The 20,023-nt window shown below is 46.7% G+C and overlaps 2 protein-coding genes across 5 annotated transcripts in view; one reads left to right on the top strand and one right to left on the bottom strand.

Moving 5' to 3' along the window:
• Positions 1–3,787: 3,787 nt before the first annotated feature.
• Positions 3,788–4,847, top strand: mtSSB (mitochondrial single stranded DNA-binding protein). Its single transcript, XM_011153842.3, has 4 exons — positions 3,788–3,982; positions 4,059–4,149; positions 4,383–4,502; positions 4,587–4,847. The coding sequence occupies exons 1-4, from the start codon at positions 3,971–3,973 to the stop codon at positions 4,784–4,786; spliced, it is 423 nt and encodes a 140-aa protein (XP_011152144.1). The 5' UTR covers positions 3,788–3,970; the 3' UTR covers positions 4,787–4,847.
• A 2,008-nt stretch (positions 4,848–6,855) lies between these two features.
• aop (ETS variant transcription factor anterior open) overlaps positions 6,856–20,023 on the bottom strand; it is a 171,115-nt gene continuing 157,947 nt past the window's right edge. For 3 of the 4 annotated variants that reach the window (XM_025300398.1, XM_011153838.3, XM_011153839.3), the window contains 4 exons: positions 10,317–10,567; positions 8,966–9,628; positions 8,502–8,751; positions 6,856–8,232 (listed from right to left, as the gene is read on the bottom strand). In XM_025300398.1, the coding sequence (XP_025156183.1) occupies positions 7,962–8,232; positions 8,502–8,751; positions 8,966–9,628; positions 10,317–10,567 (1,435 nt within the window). In that variant the 3' untranslated portion in view covers positions 6,856–7,961. Of the gene's footprint in view, positions 8,233–8,501; positions 8,752–8,965; positions 9,629–10,316; positions 10,568–10,874; positions 11,039–20,023 lie in introns of those variants that run through there. The other variant, XM_011153836.2, reaches the window with a different exon arrangement.

Raw genomic sequence — 20,023 nt, 5'->3', positions numbered from 1 at the left:
AGAAACCGGTCCCCCTTAGGGAGCGCAAAGAGAGAGGAGCGGGGCAAAGTTTTCACGCATTATAGCTCTGTCACGACGAAGCTTACGTTCGCGATACTTTGGCGAAATGAGAATTTAAGTTTTCTTTGTTAGCAACGCGAGTAAAAACGCGTATATTGACAACCGCGGTCGCGATATTCAAAGGCACGCGAGCGAGGATACCTCAAGCTCGGTGTGCGCTGGCGCAATTTCTCCGCGCATTATACGCTACTCGAGACAATAGGGATTGTGATGAATGGACAATATTGCCAAATAATTCTACAGCCTGTTTTGCAAATAAAAGAAAAGTAGCTAACGATATCGGCAGGTATGAATATATTTTATACGGACAATTGAATATTGTCAAATAATTAAATCGTTGAGTAATTCTGCGGCCCGCTTGAAAAATAAAAATAAAGCAGCTGGTGTCGGTGTCGCGTTTGTACATATGAATATTCTCTTATTCAGATGACTAAACATCAAAAGAGAATCATTCAGTATTTTAAATCTTGTATGTAATGCAGGCTATCGATCAAGTAATTCCCTGATTGTTTCGAGCAATGTATTTTATTTAACGTCACAAATACACACATGCAAGTATCTATTTGCAATTCGCATTGACTCGAACGATATTTTTCAGTCCCACATCCGTCATGCAGAATTTTGTTTCTCTTTTCATTTTGACTCACCGAAACGACTTGCAGTCAGAGCCGGCCACGTTCCGCTTCAACTCTGTAACAAAAAATTCACATTTGCTCATCAGATTTGACCAACGAGTGCGGGCGAGTAAAAGAGTAGTTTACCCTCTGCGATCGTAATTCAAGTCGAGCCGGAAATTATATCGCAGCTCTAGATCGCCAAGGGTCAAACAGAGGACTATAGTAAACGTATAAACTTACCTTCAAGCCGACTCTGCTTCGCCCGAACCGGATCCTCCGGTGCGGCATCCGCGTCCACCGGATTGCTGTTGCTTTCCGCAACAACTGAAACAGAAAAATAATTTTCCCGGTTGATAACCTGCGGTAGAGAGAGAATATCTTTGATCGGGACCAATCGAAAATACGGATATATTTTGATACGGAATTCTTATCTTTATATTTTTGTTCCAACATTGAAAATTTAAATGGGACTTGAAGCTTTCAAGAGAGCTGATTTCAACAAGTTTCAAAGACAAAGATCGTAAAGAGTTGAACACAGATGTGTAGGAAACTTGTAAACTTTACCTTCCAGCCGACCCTGCTTTGCCCGAACCGGATCCTCCGGTGCGGCATCCGCGTCCGCCGGACTTGTTTCCCGCAACGTCTGGAACAAAAATTTAGCGTTCTTGGTTGGTAAGCTGCGGTAGAGAAAAAATGGTTGGTCGGGATGAGTGGAGAATATTCGCTACGATTTTTTTTCTTTATTTGACATTGAATGTCTAGATAGGAGCTCTTGAAAGAGCTGACGAAAGAAAATGACAATAAGAAGTGGAGACAACAGTTGTGTGCTCTCGAAAATATTCTTTTACGGACGGACATTTAAATTCAGATCCCGTAACAAGAGTAAACAAACTTGAAAGAAGCGCTGACCGAAAACAAAAAAGGTCGCAGTCTAAGAAGCGATATGACGTTGAATATTCTACACAAGACCAATATTCTCACACAGGAATTGGGAATGATTCAGAATGTTTGATTGAAAACATGATGAATTCGAGATCCATGTCCATGGACCGTTATCCGTCTCTGTTTGGATCAATATCTTTTGTATACAACAACGCAATAAATAGATAGACAGACAGAGATTGACGAGAGTAATTGCAAATTCATAAAGTGATGATTACTAGTCGGATGATGACGGATTGTGAATGCTGAGCACGAAATTCCGACTTCTTATTCCCGGAAAATTCGTCAAACGTACGCTCTCGTTATCGGAGACCTCCCGCATAATAAATGATTCCACATACCTGGAAACGTGACGTATCGCTGCCGGCGTTCCGCTTCTCGACTGCTGAAATCCTCCGGATTTCACTCGCTCACGCTTCTAATGCCGATACTCGCGATTCGACCGTGCAGTTAATGAACGCGATGCCGACGCGATGCCGATTGAGTATCTCGAGGACCGACGAGATATATTTCTTTTAATTACACGAGACGGAAAGACGAGCGCGTCGCGCACGGTTGCTGTTGATGGAATGAGGTCGAATACACGAGGTGCACGAGTATTATAATACGAAGGGCAAAAAGTGTCGTCGCTCGCGAGCCGATCAACACAATCGGCGCGATATAAACATTGCGGGCCTCGGCGGTGGTTGAAGCAAGAGTGACTTGCTTTTGAGCGTCTCTTCTTTTCTCGAAGATTCCGGAACGACGAGGGGAATGCGAGGAGGTCTTTCAACTGTACGCGACATTGATGCACTCTATTTATTGATTACTGAAAATAAAGAAAATTACTCTGTCAAAATATCGGACATTTGTTAGCTTTATATGAATTAAAGAGGAATGGGTACGATTAGAAAATGTGTTAGCAACTAATTGTACAGAGTGTTAAAGTTGTTGTGACGCCGTTTGCGGAGAATAATTAAGGGTCATGATAGCGTTAAAGAGTGGAATTTCATCCCATGCGAATTTTGTCTCGTTCTTATTAAATGTTAGTCGTGTATAAAATGTATTTAAAAGTATTGTTTCGCATTCACGAGATTTTGTCGTGAATTCTGCTTTGCAGGAATCTCAGATTGAATCGCGGGCCAATACTTTTCAATGCGACGGGGAATAGAATGTGAAAATCTTGTATGCCTCTGAATCCGAAAACAATTAAGAGGAGAAGTGAATACTTTTCAATACGAAAGTTCGTATTTGAAAATTATTGATTGCGATTGAATACAAGGCATATTTGAAATGAATTAAATCCTTATTAATGCGAAGCATTTATCACTGCCATCTCGCATTTAGCGCGGTGAAATTTAATGGGAACTAATACTTTTTAGTCCCTTTCTTCGGATCAGAAAGCAGAATTCAGACGTATTCAAAATGTCAATACTTTTTAATATGTTTCAGTTCGACATTTTATACAGGGAGATTATCCGCTGCGGACAATAACTCTTCTACTTTTCATCTAATATTCAATGATGATAAATAACATTTAATTGCATTCGTTTGGCTTTTTTTATTTCGAAAATAAAAAAATATATACCATGAGATTTTACCCATGACAACATCAACTTTGATGCTTTTTTTAAAAGTTCAAATATTTCGTCGACTCGCGGGATATTTATAATCGGAGTCTCGTCGCGTTAATTAACACGTGCTCCTCCGAGCGGATCGAATGCTCACCGACGGCCACTGTCAGTGCCACGAGCGAATGTCCGGAACGGACGAGATGCTGAATTAAGAAACAGGACGAAGTGAACGGGACACGGGCAACGATACATCATGCGTCTCCATACATGTCAAATTGTTTATTATAGAAGAGACTTTGATACGGCAATATATATTCGAAGATTTAACATTTAATACGTACTTTTGTTTTTCTGCTCCCCCCCCCCGCTCTTTTTAGACCACCGGACATAGTCTGGCATAGAGATGGCAACTGTGGTTGCGGCACGGACATAAACCGCCTGAAAATGGATATAGCATGGACTTCCACCACATGCAGATTTTACCACCGAGACCTGAAAGTGAATGTACTTATCGTAGTTCCTCTCTCAAAATGGATGCAGATGGCGTCCTTTCCCAGTGCGGAAAGTCGGTGTCGCAGAAAATGTCGTGTTGGCCGCTCTCAGGTTTCTCTCTGATTTTACTATCGTAGCGACACTAACCAGAGAGTGACGTTGGAGCGGCAACCCACACGCCCAGAGCTATCTATTGAATTGAATTGAATTGAACTATCGTACCGGTGTTGTCTTATTTTTATAATCGCAGTTGCAACAATTGTGTTTTTTCTTAGCAAAAAAGTAATTTACAGTGGAATTGTTACAATGTTTCATAGAGTAAGTAATACTATTTTAATTAAACGCAAACAGTACGTGAAATCATTTTAAATTATATATTTTGTTTTATTTTTAGGTTATGTTAGGAACGCGCAATCATATCAGCCGATTAAACAATGTGCGTTTCTTTTCTTTAGACAGAAACGAGGCCACAAAAATAGAAAAGTGTAATTATATTATTATATAATTATTTGTGTGTGGGTGTGTTTGTGTATGTATATATTCATACGAGACGTTATGAGCTATATAATTATATATTTCTGTGTGTGTATGTGTGTATGTATGTGTACAAGTATAAAGACAATTGTTAAGTAATTTTTGCATCAGTATGCAAAATATAAAAATTACTATTTAGTATAATTCATTTTAACATAAAATATTCTTTATGTACTGATTGTAGCTGTAAACAGTGTAACTTTATTAGGAAGAGTTGGGGCAGATCCACAGAAACGTGGAACCACTGAGCATCCAGTTGTGATATTTTCTCTTGCAACACATACAAACTATAAGTATGAAACAGGTCTGTAATTGATATAATCCATAGGTTTAAAAAACAAGTAATAATATACATAAGTTGATTATCTTATAGTCTATTAATCTACAGGTGATTTCATGCAAAAAACAGATTGGCATAAAGTATGTGTCTTTAAGCCTAATCTAAGGGATGCTGTATATAATTTTTTGAAAAAGGGTCAGCGAGTAATGGTAAATGGTAGAATCAGTTATAGCGAATTTAAAGATGAAGAAGGGAATTCTCGTCCTAGTACAGCTGTCATAGCAGATGATGTAATATTTTTCCAGTAAGACACATCTGTACTTATGTGATCTATTTTTTCAATAAAATTTTAAACTGTTTTTTAACTTATGATATATACATTATATTTCTGTAATAGATAATAAAATGGTTCTCATTTGATGTAGCTAAATTCAATGAAAAGTCTGCAATGATCTTATTAGATATCAGATGTAAGGAAGTTGGGAGAATTTTGGACTGATATATCTCACAACTCATTTAATAATTTTAAATATTTTGATGGTTATTTTTATAAAAATAGATGTTAATAGGTTATATTCAAGTTAGGATTCGTGAAATAATGGTACAAACATGTTCTTAATAACTAAATAGGTCTATATTTACAACATTCATTACTTCATGTTTTCACCGTAACAAGTTATATAATAAAATCAGCCTAATCTCTAGATCTCTATTTTACACATTTTGCTTTACATATGATGAAACGATATATAAAATTTTCCAACGCTTCCCCGTTTATACATGTGTGTATAAACGGAATAAACGTATACAATACATATATATATATATGTATATATATATATGTATGTATGTGTGTGTGTGTATGTATGTATGTATGTATGTATGTATGTATATACGTATATATACATATATTATGTGTTTATGCATGTGTATATATATATATGGTGTGTATATATACGTATACATGTAAATATATACATATATTTCTTTACTTATTTATATGTGTGTGTATTTAATATTCTTCTTTCACATTTGTGATGTGAAAATTATTTACACGACCGTTAACACAAGAGTCAATAAAAGATGTACATAGATATTCTTATGTTGATAACATTGCGCACTTCTTTAGAAATCGACAAATGTGCGTGCACACTTCATCTGCGTAATACCTACTTAATCGTTAACTTCCCTTTCTTGTGCTATAGAGATCACAGTATACAAGAAGCCAGATATATTTCCATATGTCATTTTCCATATTCATTTGTAAATCACTTTGTAAATCACTGCCTTTCCCTCCTCCCTTTCTCTCTCTTCGTCTTCAGTCACTCTCTCGCATTCACGCTGCTATTCTCTCATACTTTCTCAGTTTTGTATTCTCGAGTGCAAAAATACGATTAGTAATTTGCTTAAAATCTGCAACTTGTTTCCTCGCTTCTTTTTCATTTCACCTCATGCTGTGTTTCGCAGGCAATCACCGGATAAATTCGTGGAATGTAAGCCACAATCGCACCAGCAACAAACATAGAAATTTCGAATATAAATTTTGGTAGTAAAATATATATATTTTTTTCTATAGATAAATTTATATATAACTCTGGCCCCGAATTTCCATAAAATTCTTTCTATTCTTAGAGTAAATGATGTCGTATAAGTTTCGCTCGCGTATTATATTGGTAATTGCGTTATTTACAATTCCTACAACATATATATTCGATTATAGAACGCGTATTTCTAGATATATTTTATATCTAGAATATCTCCATATTATATATTTCTCGTGTATCGCGATACGACACGGTTCCAAAATCGTGATATATCTACGAGTTTTTTTTTGGAACAATCGACTAAATATGCTACATTATACATTCGTTCTCTTAGTAAGCAGCAAATATTCTTGGCACAGATACGTCAAAATATTGAAGAATCGTTTCAGCGTGTATACCAAAAGGAGCTCGAGAAGATCTAATTTGAATATATTCTGCCAAATATACTGCCAAATATATTCAGCCAAATTTACAAGTAATGCGTGATAATTTTCTTTAACTTTCACAAAGAGATCTTATCGAGCTTTTTGTATACCGACATCTTCCTAGAAATATAATTCTTCTGTGATGCATTCAATGAAATCTCAAATCAAGTAAATCCCTCTTTCCCTTTCCTCCCCCTTTCTCCCCCCTCTCTCTATCTCTCTATCTCTATCTAAAGAGAGAATTCTTTGGAATTAATTTTTTTCATGATCACGAATTGCATTTCGTTGAAATAGAGTCACATCACAGAACACTGATAATTTCACTTATCAACACGTACTTAAAATTAAAAACAAAAAAAAAAAGAGGAAAGAACAGAACAAAGGCGCGAAAAGAAAGGAAAGACCTGGTAAAACAGTTTTTCCTCTGGCATTGCATTTTTTGTACATTGAATTATATGATCGGCGTATCCTTAAGTGCACCCAAGTCTTCATACGTGTCTCATTACGTCGTTGTAAAAGCGGAAATGAAAGTGCCCAACAATTCGCGGAGCTGGGTCCATGGTGGGGTAGGAAGGCGGTGACGGGCGGAATATCCGCGAAGATCCAGCTTCATCGAAGCGTCTTATCGTTATCGGCGCGCAAACGACTCAACGCGAATGTGTCCGTGCGTGCGGACGGGCGAATCGTTATCCGATTTGCGCCGCGAGGTGATTGGCAAAACGCGTTTCTCTTCGCGCTTCTTATCACTCTGTTACACATGCCGACGAAAGTGTAAGGATCCTCGTGTATATACGTGTGTACGTGTATTTGTGTATATGCATTTGCATGTGTATATGTGTAGCGCAGCAACTCGGTGGAATTTCCGACAGACAGAGCAGCGGAGGAATTCGATTCCTTGATCTCCCTCGGATATTATCTTTGGAGTGTCGATGTGATTCCGTGAATTTGGACAAATGTATGCTTATTCGTTTCCTTCCGCCTTGACGATTATTATCAGAGAGTCTCGCGGCGTGTAGATAGGGAGGGGATTGTAACAGTTTTCTGTTCGCGTCTCGCACAAACCGTTTTGCTTTTTGCAGGTCCGAATTATTAGCGATTGTGCGTCGATCGATGTTCCGCATAGTTAAAACATTGTAATTTTATTCTCAATTACTGCTTCATTCTTAATGCATCTTTACATTCGTCCTCTCTCATTTAGCATCAGACTGCTCTCTTTCTCTCTCAGTTTCCGTTTTTTCTCCTTTTCCTCTTCCTATCTCTCGCTACCGTATGTGCCCGCGGCTCGGTAGCCTTCTCCGACTATTCCGCGAATCACCCGCCTTTGCGCGGATGACTCCATCTTTTCGCAAACGAACAACCGTCGAAGGTATTCGGTTCCGATGGCTCGGCCCGTTAGTCGGTTGCCAATACGAGACCCTCCTTCATCAAAAGGTCGCCTTGACGCCGAGTCCTACGTCCACGGCGAGTAACGATTACGCACGATCATTGCGTTCCTGTCATCGCTAGGTCCCGCGTCACTTCCTCTCTTCCGGCTCCTGATTGGTCCTAACGAGGTTGTACGTGTGACTTGATCTGTACTTGGCAGGTGGGTCGTGCAGCGGAAGGGGCTGCTCGCTCGACGGCTGGCTCATGCTGGACATCGAGAGATCCGTAGGCATGTCCACTTCCGCCGACTCGATGAAGGCTCCGTCCTCCTCCGGCTCCGGCTCCGATTTTATTCGCGCATGTTGACGTAGCGCCGATATGTTCTTGATGTTCTTCAATTCGACGGTGTTGCGTAAGAATCTGTAGAGAGTAAAGGTGGCTTATATAAATCTCTTTCTTTCTCACTCCCGAGGACGAAATCCCTATACATGTCATTCGACGTCGATGTGTTCTTTAAAAAAAAAATCGTACGGTCATATCGCCAGTGACAGTAATCATGAGTAAATATAATGTCACCAATGGAAATTGAACGAATCAACGCGTCGTTATCGTCGTATAACGGCTCCGTTGTAATTTCTCTCGCACAGCGCGATGGCACACTAATTACTGAAAACGACAACAATACTCACTGGTAACAGTGACGTTCTCCCTGGACTTTTCTAAGTATGTTCACGCGGTAGTAGTAACGAAGAGCTCTGCTCATTTTGTCGTAATTCATAGAGAGATGATTCTTCTGGATGCCCCAGAGCCGCGCGAGGCCCGGTGGATCGACGATCTTGAACACGCCGGTCTCCCGATTCTTCCACGCGATGTAATGCGTGTACCGTTGCGTGGGTTCGTTCAACAACTGCTGAAGGAAGTCCCAGAGTAGTCTGCCGTCTGCAAAGAACAACGGAACGGAGACACTTAGCGATTGGTTTGCTTACAGTGAATTCTCTCATTGAGCGATTGTTGAAGAGCGAAGCACGGCAGGAATGATATCTAAAGGACGCGCGCTCAAGAGACCGGGTGTCTCTTGAGCCGCCGTTGATCCTGCAACTCCTTGGCTACTCAACGCGCTGCGTAAACTTGACCGATATTCATATATACTAACTCGTGTTGGGCTCCGTAGAGTCGCTGGGGAAGAATTCTCTGGCGGTGCTCGCGGTCGACCGGAAGGCACCGGGAGTCAGCGGCATCAGCTGCGGCGGTAACGTCGGGCTCGGCTGATCCTTCACGCTAACCTCGCTGAGTCTCTGCACCGTGAGAGCGGTCGGTGTCGCCGGCGGGCTGCTGTTGCCGCTCACCTGCTGATTGTCCTCGTCCGAGTCGCTCTTGTAGACCTGCGTCTGGTTGCCGTCCGCGTGGCCAGGCGAGCCCGCTTGACTGTCCACGGAGGGCGCCGGCGACAACGTGACCGAGTTGGCCGACATGAGAGAGGCAAGATTCTGGGCGTACGGAGTGTCCGTCCAGGTTGGCGTCGGCGGATGAGAGTGCGGGCTCAGCGGGTACGCGGTCGGCCTGGTCGGCGTGACCGGGCTGTGCGGCATGCATCTTTGCAACTGGCTGAAGTCGCGCACCAGCATGTTGAGCACGTTGTGCAGGACGTCGCCGGCGCTGGGGCATCTGTCCCCGAGGTCGGCCTTCGTCAGCAGGCACAAGGCCTTGCCGTTCATCTGAAAGCCCTCCATGTCGATCGTCGGCAGATCGAATTCCCTCTCGGCCCACTGCAGGAACGCCGCCACATCCTCGCGCGACCACAACCTCGGGTCGGTCGCTGGAAGGCGAGAACAGCGTGCCATTGGTATACACGTATGAACTCATCCGCGCGACTGTGTTCTATTGTGAAGTCTGACGTCGTCTAAGCGTTTCAAGTGGACTCGCGCGCTCGCTCGCCCGTTCGTTCGTTCGTTCGTTCGGCGAAGTCCCATGTGGCTACGTTATTAGCGTCAATACGGATTACGTTAGATACTCTTCGCGAGGAATTAAAGGGCATTATAAGCGTGACAAGTCGCCCGCCTGACTTAGATGACCGTACAAAGTGCGTTCGCATCGCGCGCGAGAAGTTGTGCGACGTCAATTTTCGACTTTCAGCGGCGACGGGTTATTCGTCGAGCAAGACGACCTCTAATCGTCGTCTATGGTCCTTCGCCAACCTTTCCGACGGCACTCGCGTGTACTCTCTACCGTGGAAAACTACGGGGAGATTCAGCGTCGGAGAAGGTAGAATAGAAGATGAAACCGAACTTTTGCCCGGAATATTCATCTAATATTCAATTCGCAAAATGACGCTTAAAACAATGAAGATGTTCTTTGACCTCTTGACACAAACATCGAGTCAGCGCCGCGGGAATAGAAATCTCTTGCATAAGACCGGAAATAACCGCGCGGCGCGACACGCAGGAGTGTACCAATTCGGAACACTCGTACGGAGAAGAGCGCCGTTGATTCCTGATAAGGCTTACCAAGGGTCGTTGGCAAGTGCGTTTTAAAGTCCAAGAGGGAACTGGGCGGCGGGTGCGTGGTGTGCGGGAAGTTTATCGGGGCCCCGTACTGGTGGGCCCGCCAGAGGAAGTCCGTACTGAAAGGCAGCGGTATGTTCGAAGGCAACCGGGAATCCATTCCGGTTATTCCGCCCGCGGCGGAAACCGGTGGTAGCTGTGGTAGCTGAATCGTTGGCACCAATTTCATATCACGCCTCCGTGGCGCCTGGTTTCTGCAAAAGAAAAGACGGGCGATCGGGTTTATTTATTGTCGAGCGGGGCTCGCGCGATTCGCAAGCGATGGCCATCGCGTAAAAATGAGCGCGCGCGCGCGTGTATGTGTGTATGTGTGTATTCCCTTAACATACTTCGCTTTTGTGCTCACGTCGCGCAGCGCTACATAAAACATGAAGTAAATAAACCATGCTATTTTCGGTTCATCGCACGAGACACTAAGCCATTCTGGGAAGCAAGGCCGGATAATGAGGCCGGGAAGCGTTAGACGGATAGGTGTTGGAATAATTAAGAATTCTAATATACCTCTCGTCCGACACGGGCAAAATCAACTGAGGAGAAGTGGACCGAGCGAAGAGCGCGCAACGGTCGACGGAGCCGCGACGAGTGCGAGTAGTTCCCACGAGAATCGTGTACGGAAAATTATCGTAATTGAGGATTGAGTTGTGTGAGAGAGAGAGAGAGAGAGAGAGAGAGAGAGAGAGAGAGAGAGAAAGAGAGAGACTAAATGTCAAGCGCAATAGCGCGCGCGTGTGTGTATGTGTGTGTGTGTGTGTGTGTGTGTGCGGATAACGGATTGAATCTTGGCCGACTGAGCGGAAAGCGAGCGTGACAGATTGTAAGACAGGTCTCTGTCTCCAAAGCGAGCATAAGAAACATCAGGATCCAAACATCGTGCACGGAAGAGCATTAAACATCGGCTAGTCGGTGTGATCGAGAGAACGTAAATATTATTTAACACTTCAGTCCCCCTTCATCCCCCCCCCTCCCCGCTGCCGTCCCGCTTAGGATCCTGATCGTGGATCGCGGTTCCGATCCAGGATCCACGGATTATTCTCGCGACTCCCAGGACTTCGCGAATCTTTGCCGACACCCGAGTCCTCCGATTCGCGCTGTGCGGCGTGATGACGTCATGCACACATCTCTCCCTCGCGTTACCCTTTCATCACGGATTGAAATTACTTAACTCCTGCGGAGCGAGTCGCCGGCGCAACGTTCGCTCGCCGATGTACAATGACGGCGGGATTACAGTTACACGTCGGCTCGCGCGATTTTCTTACACGGCGGATGCGGAGGTCGCGCCCGCGACTTCGAAGGAGAGGAGAGCGTCGCGGCGGCGCGCGTCCGTCCTCTCCCTCGTCTCCGCTGCTCTCCCTCTCCCCCACCCCTCTCTCTCTCTCTCTCGCGACGACCGGTTCGCAGACGTTCATCGACTATTAGCATAGAATGTGGGGGCATAAGAATGAAAGCCGGCAGGAAACGCAGATTTACATAACGTATTTCCATCGACGTCGACGGAGCTATTTCCGTTCCCGAGACTCGCGGAGACCCAACAGGCAGGCTCGGCGAGGCTCCTCCGGCTCGGACAACGTCCAAATTCTCGGCTGTCATTCGCTAAACCGAGTCGCGACCGCGGAGGATCCTGATTGTATACGTGGGGGGGGGGGGTGGGAGGTATGCACCCTGGAACATCCTGGCGTAATCGCGATGGAAAATATTGCAATGGGGAATCCTGCGAATGAAGCATCTCGCCTTGAGCTCTTCCTTGAGGGTACATCTGTCTTCCTAGATATCCTTTTTTCGTTATATTTTTATTTCCTCTTTAATATTTTTATGACTCTTTTTATGATATGAATAAATTGCGCTCGCTTTTGCCTCATTTGCATCCATTTGAGCTTCCCGTTGCGCTTCATCGTGTTTATCGCGGAACACTCAGCGATTGCGTGACGCGTTGTGTCGGTGCGTTGTGACTAAAAAAATAAAAATAAAAAAAACATGTAATCGGGTCGGCGGTAGTATAAAATGCCTGTCGGTAATTATGTTATTTATATGGTAATCATATATTTATAATCCTTGTACTCGATTAGATGTAATTATGCTCACCGGAGTGCTCGCGGATGCGTTTAACATCACATGTTACGTTAATTTCTTACGCGTTGGCCGCGGTATGACATTGTGTTGAGCATTGAGAACGAGTTACGGTTAATGCGTCTCATAGTAAGTACTTATAATTGGAAATTAAGTGCCTGATGTCGCATCATGTACGGTGTAAGCAGCGAATTGCATAAAAATGCGATTATAATTGTTGCTGAATTTTAGATTTACGCGTGCTAGCGAATGTGTATATATAATTCATTATTATCGGTTATTTAGAGAGAGAGAGAGAGAGAGGAGGGAGGGAGGGAGGGAGGGAGAGAGAGAGAGAGAGAGAGAGAGTGTGTATGTGTGTGTTATCGTTTAAATATTTAATTATTTCGCAACGATCTGGCCGAGTGAGACTCGGAAGAAAGAAAAACGTGTAACATACACGTACGAATATTTGCTTCGGTCGATCGCGTTTCAGTGCCACTTGTCGCTACGAATTAACCGCGCGAGTGAAAATCCAAGAAGAAAGACCGCGAATATAAAGGCGATTTAATTAAATCTTCGATAAGAAGCGGCGCGCTGCTTCGAGATCACCCCGGGAATAGAACCGGTTCGCCATTTGGCTCCTTTTCGTGCGCGATTCGCTGAGGTTCCGGCATATTTCCAGCAGAAATTCTTCGTGACACTTTGAAAAATAATCGGAGGAAGCTCAACGGCGGCACAATACGACGCGCTGCTCACTCGGCGAGTGAGAGAGAGAGAGAGAGAGAGAGAGAAAGAGAGAGAGAGAGAGCGAGTGAGAGAGAGAGAGAGAGAGAGAGAGAGAGAGAGAGAGAGAGAGAGAGAGGGAGGGAGAGAGGAAGAGAAAGAGAGAGGAGAGAGAAATGCCCCGAGGGAAGAAGGTAGGAACCTCGGGCATGCGAAGGTCGATGTGCCGTTGTCTCGCACCAGGAAATCCTCGTCTCTTCGGTCTCCTCCCCACTCCCTTAAACGCCGAGTACGCGAGTGGCCTTACTCACAGGTGCTCCTTTCGGCCGGCGATTTTTTGCCGCGAGGCTAATTAAAGCGGCTACTTGAGGCGGCGTCAAAAGAGAAATAGATAGATAGATAGATAGATAGATAGATAGATAGATAGATAGATAGATAGAGAGAGAGAGAGAGAGAGAGAGAGAGAGAGAGAGAGAGAGAGGTCGCCTCCGCGCGTAAATTTACGTCACGTCCTCCTCGTGACATTGGTCTCTCATTTTTCATCGAATACCACGGATGGGATCGAGTATCTCGCGAGTAAGTTCGAAGCCGACCGAGCGATTTCGCGTGCGTCAGCTCTTTATTAGATTTACAGCCGTGCAATTATTCAACGTCGATAGGTCCGGCGCGGCAGAAAATTGCGGAGGAACGCAAGATCCCGCCGAATTCATTTCCGACGATCACGAAGAATCGAGGACGTTATCGAGATTGCGTTAAAATTCCAATTTATCCCCGTTCGAACGAAGGAGAGACGGCCACTTGTGACCGATCAGAATTAGAGAGAGAGAGAGAGAGAGAGAGAGAGAGAGAGAGAGAGAGAGAGGCTATCGCGAGATTTCCATTGCTATGCGAGGCACGCTGCCGAGCCGCCTCGGTAACGAGAAAGGTAACGCAGAGCGAGACACCGGAATCTGCGGTTCCGCGACGTTCTTTTCTTCCGGCAGCGGCGACGTTGATCGCTCGGCGAATCGCGCGCCGCGGAAACGGCGGCAGGAAAAGTCGCGACCGCGACGCCACTCGTGATTCCAGACGCGGCGGAGATCGAAGGACAGGAGAACGCGCCGGAAGTGCGTTCGATCGCGACGAGCGAGGTTTCCGCATCGAGTATTTCTGCGCCTCGTCACGCCATTTGCGATCAGTGGCGTAACCGACTCAGGCTCAGGGAGACCCCGAAGAAAGCCGAGGAGGCTTCGCCGCTCCTTCGCTTTTATCAAATAACCGTTCCGTTCAGCCTGATATTAACGGAAGCGCATGGGAAATCCACTTCTACGCCATAAACATAGAGAAGAACATTTACGAGTATGTATTCGATGCAAAGAGGAAAGAGTGCGATACGAAGAATGTGTGTGAACATAACGTCTATATAAATTTATAATATCCAACAATATCACTCTCTCGAACCGGAAAGCGTAACATCACGGAAAAGCTCAGGAGACGCGAAAAGGCTTCACCACCGTCGCGAATATGTTCACATTGTCGCGATACGTTGCGTGTAGGAATGCAACGATAAATCGATAATATCGATATATGGAGAGACAAATATCGAATATTTATCGATATTCTTTTGTCTCCGACAAAATCGATATATCGATACGAATTTTACTGATATTTCGTATTTTTCAGTCACAGCTCTGGAGGCCTATTACGGTTCTATGACCGAGATGAAAATGTGCAAAAGTGAATGAATTCACTGGAATATATATATATTATGTGATCGGTCGATGTCCAGTAAATTCGCTCATTTTCATTATTTTCAACTCAATCGTTGAACCGTAATAGACCACATGTATGCGGTGATCTCTGGTGGACGATTGCGGTTTATTATATATTTTCTAACAAGAATATGACAATCAATTATATGAAGATAAACATTTTTAAAAGATCTTTTTAAATTTTTCGTATATACCTTTTATATGCATACACTTTTTTATATAAATATCGATATTTTTCAAGATTATCGTTATCGATGGTTCTGAATGACGATGATATCGTTATTTTGAGAAATCGTTGCATCCCTAGTTGCGTGTCACCGTCGCGCCGCCGCCGCCGCCGCTCGGAGTCGTCACATAGGGAAGAAAATGAGCGCGTGATGGCATTGCACGGCCACGCGCGATCGCCGCCACCGCTCGTCGCTTCGGCAGATCGTTGCCGTCCACGTTGCAGGGCCACGTGTTCCGAAGCGTAAGCACGACGCGCCGGCTTGCGAATATTACTGCAGACGCGTCTTGATTCATCCGATTCACGTTCGACGAGAGGGACAGCGAGTCGTTGATGTGAGCGAGCGAATAAACGCCGTAACAATTATGCGAATGTATGCGCTGTCGCTTGCGTTATAATCGCATTTATTTGCGGCGCACCCTGCGACCCCGATACAAAGATGAAAACGCGTGTTGTGTCGTCACAGTTTGCCGTGCGTAATAATTCGCGTACGTAATAATTCGACGACGGATCTAAGGTCCAGACGTTTGACCGGAAAAGTCGGCGGCCGATGAACGGCTCTCGAGAGGCCTTCCGGAGCGCGTTGCGGGTTCGATCGTTAATTTCATCATTCATTCATCCGGCCCGGTCTCGGTCGAGTCGCTTTTCCCGTCGCGCGCGAGATCGCCCGATTGAATCGAGACCGTGCTAATCGCGCGCGAGGGTGTGAAAGACGCGGCGCGTTTCGCCGAGCGGCGGAGACGAGCCGCCGAAGAGCACGAGCGGACGGTCGGCGAAACGGCGGAGATGATTACTCCGCTCCGCGCTCCGGGCCGACAATTTAATCGCCATCCGTCAAACGCGCGACGCGCCGTAATCGGCCAGCCAGCCGAGCTAAAGGCACCGTGATTAGACCTCGTCGTATCCACCTTGTTGTCTCGTTTCGCCACTCCGAACAACGCGAGCGCAGACTTATACTCTGTGCTCCTCGTCGTCGTCGTCGTCGTCGTCGTCGTCGTCGTCGTCGTCGTCATCTCTCTTCGTCGGTCGTCATGTTCCCCTTAATGTCAGAGGTTCGTTATGCCTTATTCATACCGGCACACACCAGCGTGCGCGAACGCGCACGCACACACAGGCACATGGCCGGTTGCGTAACTCGCGCGCACGAGGAAACGACATGTGCGATTTGTTAAGATCACCGTGTGCACGCACACGCACACGCACTCGCCGAACGTTCTCCCGGGCGGATATCGCCGCCGATTGCCGCCGATCGCGACATGCGGCTCCCGTGATACACGAAAGATCTCTCGGATATGTGGAGTATTTGTAGCCGAGGACAATTCGAGCGTGTCATTTAATGAGTCCGCGTCGAGACGACGATAATAACGACGAAAGATAATCTCGTCCACGATGCTGCTCGGCGATTATCCTCGCGCTGGACTTCCCCCGGTCGTCGTGAGCGAGCGAGACGAGAGCTCGAGCGGAACGACCGAGCGGTGTGACTCGTTACTACGTTAATTCCAAATATGTGGTAGCCTTGACTGATTTACTTGACGTTCATCGCGAGCGACCTCTTATCGACAGTCGTCACGCGCGCACAATTCCTGTTTATGTCCGTCCGACGTTTCACACACCTTCCGCGCGCGCGCAAGTCGTCAGCTCGACGTAACCGCGTGCCGAGTTCTCCTCGCAGTCCCGAGAGCACTGGAATCACCAAGTGGCGCGCGACAACGAGCCTAATTATAAGCTCCGCCGATAATATAAGCACGGCGAGAACGGCGATGGAGAGGTTGACGAATGCAGGTTTAATATCCAAGGTGCTGGATATATCGACGGCACTGGACTGTACCAGCGCGAGCTCGCGCAGAAAGTTACGGCCTGGGAAGTGTAACCACCTCGAAACCCGGCGCAAGCGACCACCGCCGTCGACGCCTCCTCAGGTCGAGGAGGAAGTAGGTAAGTACACGCATCCGCGTGCGCGCTCGCGCGTTATCTGCGCGCACACTCACGCACGTACACACGGCGCGAACACGCAACGGCGGATTAAACGCGGTGTTTCGCAACGTCTCGAGAAAGAGAGAGAGAGAGAGGGGGGGGAGAGAGAGAGAGAGAGAGAGAGAGAGAGAGAAGCAATTATATATCTCATATCCGCACGGAGACAATCGGACAGATCAACAGCGATTATTAATGCGACTCGATATATCGGCAAAAAGAGAGAAAGGTAAAAAAGTACATTAACGCGTGTATTTGCGCACAGTAATGAAAAGTCATTTAATTCGCACGATATATAAAATGAGTAAAAGGCAACGCGCCTCAACGAGGCGGGATATTTACTAGCTATTTGCCGATCGAATAAAAATAACAGGTATCTAGAGAGAGAGAGAGAGAGAGAGAGAGGCGCGTATATATTGTTCGAGGCGCCGCGACGTGCGTCACACACACACACATACACATGTATGCATGCGTGCATGCGTGGACTGCGCGACCTCGTGTGGGTGCTTGCCAGGCGACGTCTGAAAATACAACCAGGAAGAGGTATGTACCGCACCGAGGTATGTATGTGGAGAATCGGCCCGCGCGGTGGGGGGAGGAAGAAGGAAGGTCCTTGGCGAACCAGGATTTAAGATTTATCATATATAACGTTCAAGAACGCGCGCGCGCGCGCGCGTGCGAAGGAGAACATTATCTTTTACCTCTGTATCTCTTTCTCTCTCTCCCCCCTTTCTCTCTCTCTCTCTCTCTCTCTCTCTCTCTCTCTCTCTCTCTCTCTCTCTCTCTCTCTCTCTCTCTCCCTCTTTCTCTGTCTTTCTCTCTCACGAACACCTCCGTCGCGATTCTTCCTCTCCGCGCTGCACACTTCCGGGTTTCTTCGCTTCCTGTCTCCCTCTCCCTCTCTCTTCCTCTTTTACATATTTCTCTCTTCTCTCTTGCCTCCCGCCCGCTCCCCTCCTCACTCTCACCCTACTCCTCTCTTTCTGTCGTTCGTTTACTCGTACGCACGCGGACGCTTTATCGGTCCCCCGTCTTTGTCCGTCGGTGTCGAGGTGTACTACCGCGCGAGTGATTAATGCGGCTATATACCGGCGCGATGTGTAAACTGGCGTGGTAATTAGCGTACATTGTAATAGCGATAGGCTGGTTTTTCCACCTCCTTTTTGCTCTCTCCCTCCTTTCTTCTCTCGTCTTAACGATTTTGTGTCTCGCATCCGAGAGCATTCTGCCGGGGCATTCCTTCGCTATCTTCGTCCTAACCTTTTTTTCGCTTTTAATGCGTCGTTATTTCCGAACGGTGGTGTGACAAAAAGAAGGGAAGAGAGAAAAGGAAGGAAAAAAGAAGAGACGCACTCGCGCCGAGTTGTCTCGCTGCTCCGCCGCGCCGCCGGAGATATTCTTATCTGGCGCGTCGAAAGTTTTTCGTCGTCAACTCTGCCGGCGTGTGCGTGATTCACGATTCATTTGAAATCCGCCAGTCGGAAAGTTCGCGCCAGGCCGTGTCTCGGGGTCGATCTGTACGTGCTGGACGCGAGGTCTCCGCCAGGAGTCACGCGTTATAATACAGGACTTTTGAGCGCTCGCGGTATCCATTGTTTGCCGCGATAACCGATACGCGTCTGCCCGCGCCGGTAGATGTTTCGCAGATAACACACGCGGTGCGCGCTGTTGATAAGGGGGACTTCCAGTATATCGCTCCGGTTTCATACGGAGTATCAACGGACACTTGCTTTCGTGAGATACATTTGTGTTACGCGCGAGATAGCGCCGATCAGCTCCGGAGATAAGATTCCGACGGTCAGCCTTTATTTAATGGATCGCGTTTATATTAATTCCTGCTCTCGCCGAGTTATCTTCGATCGACGAGGGAAGACGACGAGGAGGGGGAGGAGGAGGAGAAGAAAAGGAGGTGAAGCAACGTGTCTCCGCGTGTGAGAGTTAAGTCACGACGATGAACGTGATCGGCAATCGAGCGAAGCAGCAAATGAACGATAAACAGGCCGAGAGTTCCCTTTCCCTTTCCCCTTTCTCTCGCAGGGACTCGCCGCGAAGGACTCGCGGAAACTTCTGCCTTCGCGAGGGCCGAATGTCGAAATACACTTCTCGCATAGGCGAGGTTGCGGTCAGATAAGCGCCGCGATGAGGAAACGCAATCGCGGCGCGTCACGCGCTCTAGGGACGTTTCAGTGCCGCTGACGTCATTGACCTGACTTTTAACGTGATTACGGATCGCGGGGGAAAGAGAGAGAGAGAGAGAGAGAGGGGGGGAGAGAAGAGAGATATATATCTCTCTATTTCCTCTTCCCTACACGACTATAGAAATAATCGATTAATCTTATCGCGCCGGTATCACCGTCGTAACGAGTGTGCGAAGAGCGCCGCGAGCTTCGTCGTCGTCCACGGCGACTCACATCTCCGACTTGCGCGTCGCCGAGTTCCTCTCACGACGATCACTTAAGAGTCGGCGTAACACGCGCGGCAAAAACTGCCATGCATTAATCGCTCGCGTTCGCGGCGAGTCGATACGCGTCCTCTGCGACGCGAATAAATTCGTCAATCGTCAGCCGCGGCCACACCTTGACGACGACAGAGGAAGAAGCGTTTTTTATCGCGCAGCTCCGCGAAGCGCGAGGAGAGAGAGAGAGAGAGAGAGAGAAAGAGAGAGAGAGAGAGAGAGAGAGAGAGAGAGAGAGAGAGAGAGAGAGAGACACTCGCGTTATCCTCGTCGGCGCGGCGGTTGGTCACGCGGGCGAGTTACGCACCGGCGGGCGTAATCGCGCGTTACGCACGTTGCTCGCGTAAACACGCGGAGAACCTCGGCTTCGCGAACTCGCTCGGAGAAAGTCGAGGTGCGCCGGAGGTGCAACGGAACGCACCGAGCGCGCGCTACCGTCGGCGTACACGTGTCTCCTCCTCCTCCCTCCGGCACTCCT

This window comes from Harpegnathos saltator, unplaced genomic scaffold, assembly GCF_003227715.2.
Source record: "Harpegnathos saltator strain DR-91 unplaced genomic scaffold, Hsal_v8.6 scaffold36, whole genome shotgun sequence".
NCBI lineage: Eukaryota > Metazoa > Arthropoda > Insecta > Hymenoptera > Formicidae > Harpegnathos > Harpegnathos saltator.
Note: the sequence above shows the minus strand (reverse complement) of the source record. Positions and strands in the feature narration are given on the sequence as shown.

Coding starts and splice junctions, on each gene's coding strand:
- mtSSB (XM_011153842.3), top strand. Junction 4,150..4,382: donor GGCCACAAAAATAGAAAAGT/GTAATTATATTA, acceptor TACTGATTGTAG/CTGTAAACAGTGTAACTTTA. Junction 4,503..4,586: donor AAACTATAAGTATGAAACAG/GTCTGTAATTGA, acceptor ATTAATCTACAG/GTGATTTCATGCAAAAAACA.